Source organism: Anoplopoma fimbria, chromosome 3, assembly GCF_027596085.1.
Source record: "Anoplopoma fimbria isolate UVic2021 breed Golden Eagle Sablefish chromosome 3, Afim_UVic_2022, whole genome shotgun sequence".
In the NCBI taxonomy this organism is placed as follows: domain Eukaryota; kingdom Metazoa; phylum Chordata; class Actinopteri; order Perciformes; family Anoplopomatidae; genus Anoplopoma; species Anoplopoma fimbria.
In genome coordinates, this window is record NC_072451.1 from 14,774,117 (window position 1) to 14,792,072 (window position 17,956).

Genomic DNA, 17,956 nt, shown 5'->3' on the forward strand with positions numbered 1-17,956 from the left:
TGTGGCGACAATGCTACAAAGACTTGACCCCTTTTAAGCCACGCCCCCTTCCGTCAAGCTCTCTAACGTCACTCCCTAAATAAAGATGATCCAATTTTCGGGAAAACAAAAAAAGCGACATCATAGAGAAGCAGACAGAAGGGTCTACAATATGTGTCTGAAGGATACATTCAGGGTGAAAAACTGATTCAGCAGTGAAAACAGGTTACAAAGATAAAGATAAAAGCTAAACCTACAGATCACTGTCTAAAAGGGAACCACCACATCACCTGGCGATGGAGAAAGAAGACAAAGAAATTAAGGATCAACACTGTTCCTGTAAAGCGGGGTAGGTCTTTATTCACTGTAACAATTATTAAAGCAAAAGCAGCATGTGTATTAATTAAGTATGCCCTCAGTAGCTGGCGTAACGTAGAAGTGCTAACGATAGTTAATTATGTGCTAATGTTCTCTTCTGATGTTAGCTTCACAGTTTTTTTGACATACAAACGTAACATTTTAGAAATCTAGATCTCCTTTCAACCTTTCCGGGTGACGAGTATCACAATCCAACGTATCGTCATACAACAGTTGGTATGAAAAGTAACACCAATTTTTTGGGACGTTTCCCTACAAAAGCCAACAACACGTGTGAATTTAAGCTGGTTACATTCATAGGGTCTTAGTAAACCTCAGTGCTCACAGGTAATTCAGTTAGGTCAACAACTAAACTACTTGGTTAAGTTTAGGAATGGATCGTCAGATACTAAGATATATTTAGACAACAAAACCACTTAGTTAGGTTCGAAAGTAGGTACAAAAGTTACGAGACAAAAACATCAACGTTGACTCATTGTTTCACATGGGGAACGAACAGTCTTCAGGCTGAAAGATCGACGTTTGTTAAACTTTATAGTTTGCTCTTGATGGACACCATGAATGGCATCCACAAAGGAAATAGAGAAACTGCTCAAAATTGTGAAGAAGCGAAAAAATTGCAGATGATGACTAAAAGGCTCCAGATGAAAAGTGGTAAACAAAGAATAAACATTTAAAGCTTTGTTTACAGGTTTAATTGTCAATGCATTCATGTGAAGTGGCATTTAAAATGAGGTTGACTGTTTTTCCCTACCAACCGCAGAAACAGTACACTGTAGCTCGAGTGTAACCAACCACTTGCTGCGGGTTTCCATTCCAGCCAAAGACCCGCTAATTAGCTCTCCATCAGGTAGAGGGAAAGAGCTCATCAGCTCAGTCACCTGCTGAGGCGATATGCTGGAATGAAAACCTGCAGACTTTTGGCTCTCCATGGCATATGGTTGGCCACCCCTGTGACGGTACACATCACTGTATGATGTCTGTAACGGGAATTGTCCTATCAATACTCACCATCGTTTCAAAGTCACCTTGCTTTTGAGTGGCACCCTATCAAGATCCACGTGGACTTTACTTGTGACCGACACACATAGCATCTCCTCAGAGTCTGGTGGGCTAAATCGTAAAAAAAAAAATATATATATTTATATACTAAAATAGTGCAGCATGTGATGGAGCTGTCATATTGTGGAAAACACAGCTGCAGCAAGTAAAGATTAATTCTAGCTACGTTCGATTGCTTTTATATGATCGGTATGATCTTGGGGCATACTCGCTGACTCGCTTAACAATTGTCTGTTGTTAATTTTATGGCATGCAGCTGTTCTTTCTTTAAACAACTGCCATCATTACAAAATTATGTCTCACATTTTATCCATATAAAAAGAAAGTTTGAAGAAAAGTAAAAACTGCAGAGTTGAATTAAAGGCTAACGTCTTTATTTTTCGGGTTAAAACACCCTGTGAAATGTTGCTCGTGTTCAGCAATGTGCTTGAAACTGTTAGCAGGAGGCCAGTACATGAGATTATGTCTTATCTGCGCCTTTGTGCAGGGAGATTTTGTCTTTCACTTAGGCTAACGAAAGAGCCATTCATGATTTGGCATTATTTCTTATGGGACAGCTTGTTCTCTCATCTTCTGCCTCAACTTCAGCCAGCAGTGCATAGTCCCCATTCTCTTTATTAGTGTGGATTAAGGCTTGCATCAAGAATCTTGCTTTCATGAGAGAAACCCTCTGGTCATAAAGTTATACATTATAACAAGATACTTTGACAGTCAGCCCTTTTTTTTCTCTCACTGTGGGACCTCTGCATTGCTGCATCTTTGACAGTACGCTGTACAAAGGTCTGTGTCAAGTGTAGAGGAGAGGAAATGCAGTGACGTCACTTCTAATCAATGCTCACTGCTTTTTACATTTGGGACTTTACTCAGTTCAACATCGAGTGCAGTGGAGCGATTTCGGCTTTGGAAAAATAGCTGACTCTCTGGGCAGTTCACTTACTGAGCTGAACAATGGACCACTTCACTTCTTGTACATATTGTAGTTTCCCTGGGACAGTTTCTTTGGTAGAAAAGTTCCAATGGAAGCTGTTAACTGAGGGGCCTGCAGATAATTCAGTGTAACCAAGACAGGCCGTTTCTTATTGCTTTCTGTAGCACAACAAAAATAGTGTGCTACTCTGCTGTAATGGACTGACCTTTTAATAGCCGATCACATCCAGTTTAATGCTACATGACTAAAATTGACTCTACAGACATTACAAATCCACGCTGTGCAGCCAAGCCTTGTTCAGACCCATATCACTTTATTTTTAACTCTAGCTGAGTTCCCAACTTTTATAAATATACCAAATATGTGAGGCTAAATCTGGGATTTTTAAGTGATATGATGCACAAGATATTTTTGAATAATTCCATTTGATGGAATTGTGCAGGCATAACAAAGTTCAGTCTTTAATTTATTTAACTCTGTAAATCAAGTAGTTTTAATGGAAATGATTTTTTCCGACCTTAAAAGGGAAATCTATTGGGTTCACACATCAAATGCTGTTTTTTGGGGAGTACCATATGTGGAAAAAGTAGTATAAAGCCCTCAGCAGCTTCACCTGGGGCTGCATGATAAAAAAAACTTTGAGGGATGTCACTTGAGTCAGATTAGAAGACTGCAACTTTGAAAAAGAAAAAAATATCCAGGGGGTGTGAGTTAGAAAGAAGCTAGCAGGCTACATTAGCTGCTGCTAGCACAACACACTTGCATCTCCGACCAAACTATCGAGGTCGAGTTGCATTGTGGGTAATGTGGGCCCAAGGCTTTCCACAAAGCAGAAAAATTCACAGAGCAAAAAAGTCGACATCTGTGGTTCTGCTGCATAAATTTCACAAAGCTAAATCAGTGGAGTACCCTTTTAAAGTGACTTACAGGCTAAACAGGGGGGAAAGTGGATTTCAAGGGGCGAAGCTAAGCTGCGATAGTAGTGCTGTTTCAAAGGAGAGGAGGAGGAGGGCTAAACAGTCACCTCACAACATTAAGTTATGTATTGGATTAACATCACATTTTTTACATGACTGTACATCCAGATGGGGGGCAGCATCGAATGGGAGGGCGGAGGGGAGAAATGGGACAGATTGAGCCTGCACCATTTGCATCTCAGCAAGAAGTGCAGTGGTAGTGTAACTGAGAGTCACTTGGACTGGAGGCGAACCACAGTCAGCTGCAGTGCAGGTAAACCTCAATGTGTGAAACATGCGCCTTGAGGAATGAATAATGAAGGGCGGTTGTGGCTCCTGTAGCGCGCAGTTGCTGGCACTCATTGGCACTCACTGGCACTCACTGGCAAAAAGCCGGAATCAAAAGGGAAGCCTTATACCTGAAATCTAAAGTAGTCTGGTTCAGAGTGAGAAACACGAACGGGTTAAACAAACATTTACATCCACTTTATTTAACACCCATGCAGTCACCCGAGCATGCCCGCGCACACACACACACACACACACTCCCCCACAACAAGTACAAGTGTTTGATCCTTCTTCTTACTCCTACAGCATTTACACCTGGAGAGTCCTGCTCAAATAAAGCACACATCTTACCCCGTGACCTATATGATAATATCAGGAGGTCACAGGGCTGAGGAGCAGGTGCCATGCTGTCTTTGTGCAGAGGCTGCCGTCACCGCTGAGTGCTGCTGCATGGGGGGGGGAGTGCACCATTCAACTGAATCATCAGGGCCATCGATGTAATGAGAGCAGATCGGTCCTGGGCATAGAGAGGCAAGGAGTAGGAAGAGGGTGTGGGTGAGATGTGTGTGTGTGTGGGGAGTGGTAATGGGGAAAGTAGAGAGCGAAGGAGGGGAGGGTTGATGGTGGGAAGGGCAGGGCAGGGAGAAAATGGGATATAGAATACAGCATGGGAAGATAAGGAAAAGTTGCTGATAGAGGGATACGGACATAAAGATGGTAATCGGACTAAAGGCTGTGGCAGAAAAAAAATGGGGAATGGCGGGAAATGCTCGAAGAGAGACTCAGCTTGGGCAAATAAACACTGCAGTGCTTACATGAAAACATCAGAGGCTGAATTACACAAAGGAGGCCAACTGCTGGGCACTCAAGGCTTTGGCACTCAAACTGTCAAGAAAAAAAAAACATAACACGATAGGGCATGGAGAAGAAAAGGATGACTAGATAGTAAGGCACAATGAAAGAGAGGCAGTTGTGGAAAAGGAAAAGAATTCACCACAATTTCCTTTGTACCGCAACTAGTAACCACATCGACCGGTGAGGACGTCTAATTTTAAAATGCTGTTTCATAGCTGAGCCATGATGTCTAATTAAACTGCCATTTCCATGATTTAGTCCATTAGCTTCTCCTTCTCGCAACACCATCAACTCTGTCATTTCCACAGCAGTGACAACCTGGGCTATTGTTTGCGATCAGAGAAGCTGAACTTCCGAAGGGGTCATTACTCATTTCTGGCATTTGTCTCGGCTCCGGAAGAGAAAGTCATAAATTATATCTCTCACACACGATCCCATTGCCAGCGCTGCATGTCAATCACTTTCACTTTTTTCAGACACACTCCCGGCCCGCGTCAGTTCTGTCACGTCCGGCCCAGCGGATCATCTATCAGTGGGCGATCGTCCGGTTTGGACGGGTACCCTCTGTTATTACCCTCACGTCTTTGGCCCACAGCTGAATTACAATTGCAGAGTCAGTGAAGAGCCAGGAAGCTGAGAGGGCTGAGCCTCGGTAACGAGCTCTGGGGTGGGTAATTAATGCCTCAATGTCCCCGTTGGTATCGTCAAGGGGGGTGGCATTGATCTGAGTGGGATCAGGCCGGAGGGGAAGTGGGCAACGGGCCGAGGGCACTACAGGGGGGAATAAGTCAAAATGTGCAGAAAAAAAAGGGGAAGGACGGATGGAGAGGTGAGAGAGAGAGGGAGAAAAAGAAGAGAAAAGAGGGGGGATGGGGGTTCTTAAGAGTTGTCCCTCTTGAGATGGGTCTTCCGCTGGGGCCGGCTACTTTGTCAAAAAAGCCCGCAACTCTGAGTGACACTTCAAACCAATGAAAAACACACTGCAGTGTTGTACTCTCTCTGTCAGAATTGTAGAGCAGAGGCATCCAGAGGGAAAATAACGTGGTATCGAAAGCTGCTTTTCATAAAGTAGACGCTGGTACTTGTCAACGATTTATTAAAATGACAACCTCCAAAACCCACGACTTGGAAATTCCAACAAATAACATTATAGAAGGTTATAACGGCCAAGCAGAAAACTCAATAAAACACAATGGGAAATAAATAAACAGAAGCAGAGTATATAGCATATCAGCCACTGTGCAAGGTCAGTCAAAAGAAAAACACCACAGCCCGTAAATGGTGCGTCACCTTAACAAATGTAAACTGCTCACATAACCACAATTGAAGTGCCACTAAAATAGCAAGAAGTCGGGGGGGAGGGGGAGAAAAAAAAGCCAATTGATTCCGCGGAACAACGGAATCCGCAATTCACTTCCCTCCACCCCGAGGGGACTACGTGTTAAAGGAAGCATTGCAATATAAAAAATAAAAAGAAGCCAGGAGCCACATGGGAGTAAGTGGAGTGACCGTGGCAGCCACCATCGCTCTTGCTGCCACGTCTTTAGCTGTGGTCTCCCTGACCCTGTCCGTGTTTGCCTGGGAGGCAAGGCCTGGTGCTGCTGACGATAAAACAAACAGACAGGCCCCATTTATACAGTCAGGTGTCATGACAAGGGATAAACAGCGGGCCGCTTGGGGCCCTTTTGAGGCGCAGTCTGCGTTAATGGTAGGAGGCTATCATCATCCTCAGCCTCAGCCCTCATGATCATCATCATCAAGAGCGAAGCAATAGCGGTTGGCAAAAGCTCCTAGGTGCCTGCTGGGAAGCGAGCACTGACTCAGATTGGACAAAACTCAAGGGCCGCGCTGCTTTACTTTGCCGCTGTGTTCATTCGTGTCGCTGAATTAATCGAGTCAAAAAAAAAAAAAAAAAAAAGGCAATTGCCCAACAACATTCCTGGGGAAAGTCTCGAGTAGAGAAAGGCGGCATTGGCAAGCACGCAGCGGGAATGACAAGAGCATTGCTGTCATGGCGAGGGATGAAAAACAGCACCTCTCTGACGAGGCGAGGCAGCGGCTGCCTCTCATGCACCGGCGAAGGAAGGGGATGCGCAGGGACCACAAACGCAATTATCTTTGTTGTTTGTCAGAACCGGCACACATTTAAGGACTTTGGTGTACTGATTATGTGACACCCGGAGCGCCTTTGGGGGTGGACAAGAAGCAACCAGAAGGGAGTCATTACCCAAACCAAATAGACGTCTCATTTGGGTTTTTTCCTGTCGGGGTAAAGCAGCAACAGGAATAAACAATGGCTGATAGATACTCAATCAGCAAAAGTGTGCAACAACTTGCAGTGTTTTTTTTCTCCTTTTGAAGATCCAATTACAAAGTCTTTGTATCAAAGCTTTGGAAGTAACGGCTCATATGTGAGGTGTTTGTAAATCCCTGAAAGGTTGTCGGGGGGGCACCTTGAGGACTGTGTTTAGATATGATCTGGCGTCTGGGAGTGAAAAAACATTTGACCACCTGACAGATGGCATGATGTGGGCACAGGGGATATTTTCTGAGTGTGAAAATCATAGCGCTGGCACCTATCAATATAGCCAGCTGGTCCTTTTTTTTTTTTTCTAATAGCGTTCCGTCTAATTTAGGTTGAAAAAAAAACAAAAAACAAGAAAGCAATTTTTCTCATTTTTGTCATGCATCCCCAGAGTGTCACCATGCTGCCCTGAGTGTAAAGCTTTTGTGAACATATCCTGAAAGCCGGTACTTACCAGCAGCTATACCTGTTGACAACCCGCAATCTCCGTGCCAGACATAGATGACCTGCCGACACTGGCGGCTCACTGCCCTGCTGTCTGCTGGTCCAACGCCAAGGTCACGCTCACAGACATGATGGGTGAGTCCAAACACGGTGAGAAACCACGGGGTGAGAAGTGCTTCCTACATACATGACTAGACAGGCCAACAGGGCAGGCGGGGACATCCACACCGGTGACTACAGGTTTATAAATGCAAATCAATAAATAATATTAAGTAAGAACCGTTTAAGAGTCCAGAATGCTTCCTACAAGCTAGCTCTTCTGAGGTTAAGCATTTTTAAACTTCCACCAGATGAAAAAATTAAGGGGATCAACAAAGTTTGTAGGATTCTTCCTCTTGGGAACATGAACATCTGTGCAAAAATAACAGCAATCCATCCAATAGTTGATATATTTCAGATAAACACTGCCGTCCATGGCTAGCACGGCTAAAAAGTTACTGATGAAGTTTAAAGATCAAGAGAGAAAACTTGAGAAGTTGAAAAGCTTTCTCCTCTTCACACACCTGGACTTGTTACAAACATTGTTGCCTCCCCAAACCTGTGTTTGAACTGTGTTTCTGACGCTGTTTGGCGATATGACAAGAATTTAATTTGAAGCGTACTGACGCCTTTTGCCAGGATATATTCAACCCAATGAACACACAAATAAGAAATTAGCGACTCGTTTCCCCTTCAATCCTTGACATCCTCCGATGCTTCTCTTTGTGCGTTTTCCCGAGAGCTAGACTCCAACACATAGGGGGCAAGTAGTCAGCTCTCAGAGCAACAAGTTGACCGAAAGGGTCAAGGCTGCAAAGTATGTTTCTTTTAAAGTGATCACCTTGTTATAGTAAAGTCCTTTGTGTCTGCATTTCTGTAAAGTGTTATATAAAGTTGTTTCTTACTCCAGACCTGTGGCAATCTGAGGAGATGAAGAGTGAGATGTAGTGATTGATCATCCATCTTGTACAGTAGCTGTTTAGTTGGGATGTTCAGGAGTAATGTGCTTGTTTCCTGGTAATCAAGTGGTACCAATGGTACACTGGAATAGAAATAGTAACATGTTCCACTCTGCTTTCGCTCATATAGCCTCTAAATGTTGGCTATTCTCTTATAAAAAGGTATGACTTCCTATACTTAAATGACAATATGTTGAATATTTAACGGTGCTGCAGGAACGAGCCTTTATCCACTTTTCTCAGGATATAATTTAGTCATATCCACTCAGTTTGTGAAAAAAAAAAAAAAAATCACTCCTTTAACCAAGTAGAACGTCCTTTACAAATTGTGAAAATGCATGTCTCCATGGGCAGGTGCGTAGTCACTCTGCCAGCTTCTGCTCCTATTGATGGTGCTATTCCCATCACTTCATTTACTAAGAGCAGCTATGCAGACGAGACCCGCTCATTTCCATTTATCGAAATCCCATTTCTACTCCGTCTGCAGACTGGTCACCTGTGAAACTAGTTTTTAACCATGATTTGAATGCGCACCGGCTTCAGATCTCTACCCCGTCCCCTTCATTAGTGTTTATTCCCCAACCATAAAAACCGCTGGAGGGGCACGCACTGCCAGCGCAGGTCGTTACATTGTAAAACACCGCGGCGGGGTGGGCACACAGCACTGAGCATCGAGAGGCTGAATGTCTCAGGGAGGAATTAGAGAATAAATTTCCCACTTCCAATTAAAAGACGTATATTTCTGCAACGTGAGCGGAGGATGGGAGCATTATCAGTGAGGGGGAAGAAAACACACTGTTACAACTCAGGAGGCACAATTACTGAGGCTGGTGGTATGCAATTAAATAGTGCTATTTAGACAGCACTACTCCCCACTAATAAACACGGAACATATAGGGGAGACAAAAACGGGCTTTGGATGTACCTCCCAATCCCAACAGCTGGGGAAACAGATGACTGAAATGTAAACACAAACGGTAGCAAATATGACTACATCAAAGGAAAATGAGGCGATAAGACTGTACATTTACATAAGGGGTATATTCTGAGGATTACTATTCAGCATCTTGAAACCGAAAAGGTGGAATAACAAAAAGACTGCTCTTGAAAAAAGAACATCACAGGTTTTATTGTTGAAGATAGTTTTCCAGGGTACGATCCAAATTAAATGTATGTAGAGCGAGCACCACACCCACTCTGTATCTAAGCATTTCGGCCCCTTCTCTGCAGCCCCATAAAGAATACTCTGTGGGGTGAGTGGTGCTCGCTGGCATCGTTATAAATGTACAATATGAAGCTTTAAGCTAGCGACAAGTAATGCAAGTGGAAATCAACGGGCAGATGAGTCTTTTTTGTTTATTCATGTGTCAAACCCTAGTGACATTTCAGAACATCCTAAACATTAGTATAAACTCCTAACCCTCCCAATTCTTCTCCCACTTCCTGGTCTCCTCTGTGCTCTTCATTTACATGACCTATGCCTGACCCTTGTACTGCTGGTGCAGCTTGAGCACGTCATCCTGGGAGACCCTGGTCCATCCCTCGCTGTGGACGTGGTACAGGTTGACCTGCCCTCCGCTGTAGGCGTCGCGATACGTGGCCTGGTAGATGGCGCGGCGGCCGAGCTCGCAGGCCTCCTCCACCGTCAAGTCCTGCCGCAGGCCGCTGTCTATCACGCCGTAGGCGTACATGGAGCCTGAACCCACGGCGAACAGATCGCCACACACCCGGTTGCCCTCGGAGTCGACGTAGTACAGCCCTGAGGATGGAGGACAGAAGGCAGGTCAGGAGGGTGGGGGAGGCGAAGGGGAGCTGGGAAGAAACGGTGTTAAGGGAGCAGCATCGTCCGTTCTCCTGATTTAGGTGTTGAGCTTTGTCAGGAAAGCTGAGGATGTACATCTAGCACCGCCGCTCTCGCACAGAACAAAACACGGGCACACTTGTAAAGCTTACACACACAGACACACGCCATGTCCTCGAGAGAGAGAATTTGAACAGCTGCAACCTCTCCAAGTGAAGTAAGGATGGCAGATATTAACAGCTGCATCCTCTTCAAGTGAAACGAAGCCGGCCACAGAACCTGCTGACGAGGCACGGGCAACATCGCTGCCCGTGGGGCCCTGCTCAGGGTCTTATTGATCCCCGCAAACACGCCAAAAATTAACTATTGATCCGCAACCCGAGCTGCACAGGTAACTGCACCTCTCACCTGCTGAGGGAGGACAGAAAGAAAAAGAAAAAAACAGCGTGCTCATATCTTGTTGACATGAGACGAATTCAGCACATTCATACCCTTCCAAACATACACACTCGAATTTCAGACATTTCCCTTTAACCTCTATGCGTACGCACCCCTGAATGACACATAGAGGTGTGAGCTCACCCCCACACAGGACCTGACAAACATGTGATCCAACGTGCGACGCAAGACCCATGATGCTCCGATGGACCTGTGAGGGACAGTTTGCCCCACACCACGCTTCGTGGACACACGTGTGGACATTTTGTTCCGCAACCATGACACACTCGCTAGGCCTGATCCCAGAGTGACGTGGAACGGGTGACTAGCCAGCACCAGCCTGTGAGCTCGCCCACGGCCGGTCCCGCAGATGGTAAAAAGACAGCCTGCGAAAAGGCATGTTTTTCACGGCGCTTCACAAAGCGAAAAAAACCTGTGAAAATGATACCGCCGCAGAGAAACGCAGGGACACATGCATATGAAATTGCCTGAAATCCACCACCATCGCTCATTTCCCACATTAAAAAACACTCCAAAATGCCCTCGGATTGCACATCCTCGCTTGCCGAGTTCCTCGGCTAAACTAGTGACAGTCTATTAGGGATAGAGAGCCACTTGCTTTTCTGAGGGGGGAAAAAAAGGCAGCTTACCATTGCTTTCAACTGGCAAATTGCAGCTTCCTCAACCTGTCGTTAGCTTGCCATGATAATCATCCCGTGCCTGTCTATGCATGGTGGTAATTTGCCATTCTGAGACCCGTCTGTTCCTCTTGAAAAACTGTAAGGGACTCGTTAAACACATAATAGGCAGGGAGAAGAGGGTTGTAAAGGCGGCCTCTCGTGTTGAGTGGCACGGTTGACGGAGGTGGATGAGGACTCTTTAGGAGGTCCAAGTATAGATGCAGAGCTGCACCAAAAAACACTTTCCCCACATCCATTTCCTTTCCAAACACACCTGGGTCTTTGTAGAGCCCGATGCCATATCCCTTAATGGTCTCTGCTGCCTCAAACACTGACGCGGAGAAGCAGAGTGCTCAGAAACAAAACAAAAAAAAGGGGGGGGTTCACGAGTCCCACATTAAAGTGGAAGCGGAGGGCACGTGTGGTGGAGCATTGCAGCAGTGGCAGCCAACAGAGACTCCTTCCACTCCGTCAATCCACTGACAGGTGCTTAAGGAGGCTTCTTTTTTTTTTTTTTTTTTTAAACAGCGGCCGGAGCAGCTGGCCGGACTGACAGCTTTTAGAGGGAGGTGAGGAGCACAGTGCGATGGATGGTTGGCTAGCATCAACTGGGTCAGTGGCTGTCCTTCCCAATACAATTCACCACTGGATCAGGAGAAAAAAAAATTATAAATAAAAAAAGAGCAGCAGCAGTTGAACAGACGGGGGAAAAATGTATTACATCACTCTCCTGGGAGTGGCGGTAAAACTGACACATGGGTCTTCTCTGACGAGGACTCACATCACACACTGTTCTGTATTTGTACTTGTCATGCGGGCTGCATCCTATTTAATCACACATCACCTTCTTGCAAACCCTTCATGTCCTTGTAGGAAGCAGTGGAAAGGACTCGGCAGAGAACAGTCTCTTGAAAGCAAAGCCTCCACTGAGTTATCAAGCATTAACTGTAGACTGATTACAAGTGTCATAACATTTGATGTTATTGCACAGAGCCGTATTTGACAAGCTCCTCAACGCAGCTTTTATTCGATTTAATATTGCATGCAGCTTAAGACACTCCATCGAGGGAATAAGTGCTCTTGACATGATTGTAGCCGGCTAATGAGCTTCCCCGCCTAATCGAGATTGATTTCATTTACATGACATTTACCTCTCCGTTCAGTCACTGGCATTGTAGGGGCCATGGCAAAGCTCCCATACCTATTGAACCTACACAGGGATCATTATTTCCTCAATTGATTGCGCCGGGATTTAGCGCGTGTCGTTTCTGTTTGTTGGCATACGGACGGGCAGACATTGTTCACACAGCCCTCTCTGTTTCCCCAGACAAAGCCCGGCATCGATCGCAGCGGGTGTACGGGCATTACGCATGCAACCCGATTGTCCGGGGCTGGGACCCGACGTCCATCATACCGCCGCGTTCCTCGCTGGCCCGCAGTCCCCGGCTTCATCGATTTCCCATTACTGTGTCACTGTGGCGGCCTCTTTAAGCACACCTTCTGTGATGTACGGCCTCACACTGTGTGGCATCCAAAAGCCACAGCTCCAAGTACAAAGAGGGGCAGAGCATACCAGAGACCGCAGTACCATCTAGTGGGTACGTCTGGGTACTACGTGTGCTTACACTTCATTGAAACAACACTGGGAAACCACATGAATTGAAGGTCTGTGAATAAAAGGATCGTATATTATGAAAACAACAAAAGAGCTATATTTCATTTCTTAAATTGAACAGCTAACCACTCAAGTTTAACCTCAGTTTGGAAAGTAATGAATGCAATTAAAATGTCTTTAAGGCTTAAGCGTATGGCCGGTCTGTCGTGACTAAATCTCCTGAAACTGTATTTAAATGAATATATTATTTTGCTCACTTCCCATGCTGTAAATCAAAATGAATTAGTGGAAATCACGAGCCGAGAGAGTGGGCAGTTAATGTATGCTTCAATAAGTTTGAGTGCATCACTCAGACCTGAATTCCACTGCATTTTCAGTCTTGGTTTAGGCAGTAAAATACATCTGGTAATAACAGAGCAAGACATTTAACTAACCGAGGAATAAAAGAAAACATTCAAACCAATACTGCGTCGTTTTCAGAATACAAATCTTAAATTTATTCAAATTTATTATAATATCCAGATTAATTGAGTCGTCAAATGTATCTGCAACTCTTCTGATACCTTTATAATTGATTATGAAAATATTTGATGTGAGGATTTGCTGCTAAGAAAAATTCTTTGGCGGTTGGACAAAGCAAGATATTTGAAGACGCCCCTTTGGGTTGTAAGATGTTGTCAGGACACTGTTTTTCTGATAGACAAATTGATTAATAAATAACTTGTAGACCAAAAAAGTATTTAGTTTAATGGTTAGTTTCAAATTACAATTTATTATATTGCAAACCCCATCTATCTGTCAACAGTAGAACAACAATTGAATAAATACTAGGATACTATATATTCATCTTGGGAAAATGGTGCTATCTGAAATTTCTTAGATTTAGTTTTTAAAATAAATAATATTCTAAAAAAGGTGTTTATATAATTATTAAAAAGGCTCTTTTCCTCAAGACTAAACCATGAGAATCAACTTTGTGGCAGCTGTAGTTTATTCTACGAGTAGAAATCCTAATTTCGAATCATAACCTGACTTGCGCCATATGTACATGTCATGCACATCTGTTGTATTTACCTGGGCCTCTCTTGTCCCAGCCACACACCATGGTTCCCATGCTGAGTCCCATGCCCTTGTACTGGTACACCATGTTGGCGAGCAGCTTTGAGGCTGCCGCCACCGAGATGCGCTCCTTGTTGCGAAGCTCATAGATGCGGCACTGGCGGGCCAGCAGGCGCTCCCAGAAGCTGCAGTCTGCCGCTCCTCCGGCCATGGTGCCCAGCAGGTAGGGGTTGATCTCAATCACCTTCTTCACTGTCTGCGAGGCGATGTAGGAGCCCGCTGTGGCCCGAGAGTCCACCGCTACAATAACGCCATGCTGGAACTGAGAGGAGAGGCAGCGGGAGGGAAACACATCAATGGAGCACATTACAGCAGGGGGGGAACACGCACTGATGGATCATCGATCAGTGTACAGTTTAATTACCTATTAACTACCTTCTATTTCTGTCTCGACAAAGCAGGAATGTGCTGCTGCTCTACAACTGTGCGAGAGACTCGATATATATGGCTCAGCTCTGCCAGAAAGCTGCTGGATAAGAAGGGAGACCTTTGCTCTTCCCTCTAAAATCCTCCATCAGTGAAGTGACAGTAACAACAGCTGTATAGCACTAAAGTGAAGACAACAGATTTGGCCAGCCAGAGGAAGATGTCTGCTGGGGAGGTTTTCATCTACCGCCCGCCTCCTTCCACTCAGGGATTAAGGGATAAAGTTGGGAGTTATTTTATCTTTTCTTTTTATCAACAAATCCCCTGAAAAGACCAAAACCAACAAGAGGTTCAGTATTTAAAGGGCTCAGTGCGCTTGACAGAGGGAGAAGGAAAAAGCTGGCTGTTTTCGCTGTAACGACAGCATACGTCATACAAAGTATGGTTCTTTTATGTGTTTTTAATAGTTCTCGGACAACAATGGTTTTCAGAGGGAGAATTTATTTTAGACAATTATCTCGTTAGTAGCAAGAATTAATTGTTGGGCTTGGTATTTTCACAGGACTTGTTGCTAATAACAAAATAACAGTGTCCTTATCCTTTCAGTGTAACGTAAACGCACCTCACGACTCACTTTAATCTTCTTTTAAGCCTCGTTTTACTCATCTTGGCACAAATGAGCAGTTTGCCGTTAAATTTTTCAAAACCCCATTCCCTCTTTTGTTGACATTATTAATTTTGCTCGGGGATCCTACTTTGTTCTTCACTGCTACTACATGCAATGCACATTTCCACTGTAGAGTTTTATTTTGATATACTTATGGTCAGTACGGTAATGACCGTTTTTTTATGCTTACGTCTTCAAGTTTAACGATATCTAGGGAAATCAAACTTTCTCTAACAGAATGTTATGTCTCTTTCTGAAATAATATTTAGATCATCTGGTATTGGGGGGAAAAAACTGCCTTGAAGTGAACAACATTTACAGAAAGTATGATAGCATAGTTAAATGAACATAAAAACCCTACCAGGACATACCATCACTGAAAACATTAACTTAAATTTGACATTTTGACCCATTAGTTTACATAGTTAAATGGCCGTAGAGGGTATTCATAGTTTATTTGGGTTGAAAGAAAATCGTCCAAAAAAATGCCAAATCGAATAAAGATGTACAATACTGTCTAAGTGCGTTTTAACACCTAGATTCGTTTTGAACGTGATGTAGTCAACTTGAATATAATACCACTTTTAAGATATCTTTATCATATTTAACTGACAATTTGCAATACAAACAAACAGCACCTGTACTATTAGTAGATGATGCAATTATGTAAATCCCAAATTGAGTTCATGAATATTTTTTGGTTCTGAGAAATGATTAAACAACAACATAAGCATAAGCCATGTGTGGATGCTGCACAGGGGCCGGTGACACAACTGTCATCGTCCTTCCCACTAAAGCAGGTGGAAAAGAAAAAGAGTATAGTGTAGTAAAATGTCATGAATGTCAAGACCACCCAGAGATAACCGGCTTACGTTTACCGAATTGCTCGAGAAGCCAGAAACGTGTTACACAAATCCTTACAAAGCTACTGCTAACGTGAAGTGAACATCTGCCATGAGAAAGCGCTTTGTAGCTATGCTAGCATGCTAACGTTAGAAGAGCAGCGTTGTGTACACTCTGTGGTACGGTGTTTAGAGAGTGACTGGTTTATCCGAAGCCTATTCTGACAAGTATTACAATTCGTTGGCGCTTTACAGTAGCAGTCAGTCTTCTGCTAGCTGCTCGGTGTAGTGACTTACTTTAAATGCTAAGGTGGTGGTTCCATGCAGGAGCTCTATTTTCCTCTCGACGTCGTCCTCCTCTCCGCCGCACAGAGGGTTTTTAACGGAAAAACTCAGGCCGTCTCCCGGCGTGGCGTCGAAGCCCAGGCCGCTCTGTCCGCCGGGTCCGCCATTGAAGCCAAGAGGCTGACAATTATCAAACGAAAAATTCGCACAATCACTGTTGAACAAACTAGCGAGAGCCATCTTTGAAACTGTCTGATGAGCAAGTAACTTCCGCCGGGAGAAGGTGCGAAAAGATATCGAGTCAAGGTGGCAAAAAAATCCCACAGCGCCCCCTGCGTTCAGGGCGGACTGCAGCCGTGCTGCTCAGATGAAAAGGTGGATAAAAAGCTGTGTGTAAGCTGTAGATAGAAAAAAGAAGCAATATTTCAAGGCTACAACAGTTTGAAACTACTAATAGTACAGATTCATCTAGCTAACTAAGAAAAGTAGATGAACTCTGAGGAAGGTGGCTGACTTTACAATGATTCTAAACTTCACCACCAACCACCACCTGAACCACCAATGTTTTGCTTCACCCCGAACCATCTGATGCGGTCACTCTTTTTCTTTCCTCCACAATCTTCTCCCTCCTCTTCATGTCTCTATAATATTCCTCTTTCAGGTCCTCTCTCTTTCTTTGGCTCCATCCCTGGGCGGTGATGTGGAAGAGGTCCACGCTGTTTCCTGAGTAGGCGTCCCTGTGAGTGGCTCTGAACACTGCTTCTCTGGCCAAGGAGATGGCCTCTTCTTTACTCAGGCTCCACCTCAGTCCTCCATCCAGGACTCCGTAAGCGTACGGAGATCCAGAGCCCACTGAAAAGACGTCCCCTTGCAGTCGGGCTCCATCGCTGCACACGTATATCAGCTTTGGGCCACTGCTTGGGGATGCAGAATGTGCCATCGCAGTAACATCTTGGCTACTAACAACAGCCGAGGAGCTGTCATCGGAAATGAAGGATGAGTCTTCTGACCTCATTGCACAGTCAGCATTAGGCCTACCCGCTTCCTTATCCCAGCCACACAGTGTAAGAGCCACACACAATTCAGTCCCTTTAAAGGGGTGCAGCATGAATGAGAGGAGCTTGGCGGTGCCACTTATGGAAAGGCAACGTCTGTACCGCAGTTGGTAAAGTCGGATCTCTCTGGCCAGTATTCGCTCCCACAGCATGCAGTCTGCACCGCTCCCCGAGGATGTAACCACTAAATGGGAGTGAATCGGGGTGATCTTGTGAACGGCTGGACAGGCAACAAGTCCCCCAGCACTGGCACGTGTGTCTGCAGCTGCAATGACCCCGCCTTGGAAGATGAAGCCCAAGGTGGTTGTTCCATGAGAAAGAGGGAAAGGCCTGCGGACCGTCACTGAATTGCTGGCTGGGGAAAAAGGCTTTGGAGGTCTGTTGTTGAAACGTGCAGAGTTTGGTAAAGTTGGCATGAAGAACTGCAGTGGGATCCCCCTATTGGTCCTAGATTTCCTCAATCCCAAATTGCACAAGTCAGTAATATGAAATGATGTGGTTGCATCTTCAAAATGGGAGTCAGGACCCCACTTGCGATGCAAAGGAGTGTCTCCGAGGCCACAAATATCTTCCAAAGCCATAATGAAACAGATACCGATAGATTTCTTGATCAGAAATTCAGAATGTCTTTCCCAAAGGTTGGTAGCCAAAAAAGTAAAAATTAAACACAGATTAAACCAAAGTCCATCTTTTGGAAAACTGGTAAAACAAAGTAATTAAACTCATAAATTCCACTGTGGGTTTCAATGGTGACTGCTGCAACCAAGTCTCACTCGCTCTTCTGGTGTCTAGTCTGAAAGACCAAAGTTTGTACCCTTTTATAGCCCTCCCAAATATGACACCTTGCAAAAAAAACCACAAACACACACACACAGGTCTGTGTTCAATGCCATTT

At 44.7% G+C, this 17,956-nt stretch overlaps 1 protein-coding gene across 1 annotated transcript; it reads right to left on the reverse strand.

Annotated features, from left to right (window-relative positions):
- Positions 1-9,315: 9,315 nt before the first annotated feature.
- Positions 9,316-17,642, reverse strand: LOC129088821 (uncharacterized). The gene is made up of 4 exons (XM_054596054.1): positions 16,589-17,642; positions 16,019-16,365; positions 13,802-14,108; positions 9,316-9,952 (listed from the first exon to the last, which is right to left on the reverse strand). The coding sequence occupies exons 1-4, from the start codon at positions 17,640-17,642 to the stop codon at positions 9,669-9,671; spliced, it is 1,992 nt and encodes a 663-aa protein (XP_054452029.1). The 3' UTR covers positions 9,316-9,668.
- Positions 17,643-17,956: the final 314 nt, after the last annotated feature.

Bases quoted from the DNA above. Each gene is read 5' to 3' on its own strand.
- LOC129088821 (XM_054596054.1), bottom strand. From the start codon at position 17,642: ATGGCTTTGGAAGATATTTGTGGCCTCGGAGACACTCCTTTGCATCGC. The intron at 16,366-16,588 runs GTTCGGGGTGAA...TCATCTGAGCAG, and splicing joins AAGAGTGACCGCATCAGATG to CACGGCTGCAGTCCGCCCTG. The intron at 9,953-13,801 runs GTAAATACAACA...CTCCATCCTCAG, and splicing joins CTGGGACAAGAGAGGCCCAG to GGCTGTACTACGTCGACTCC.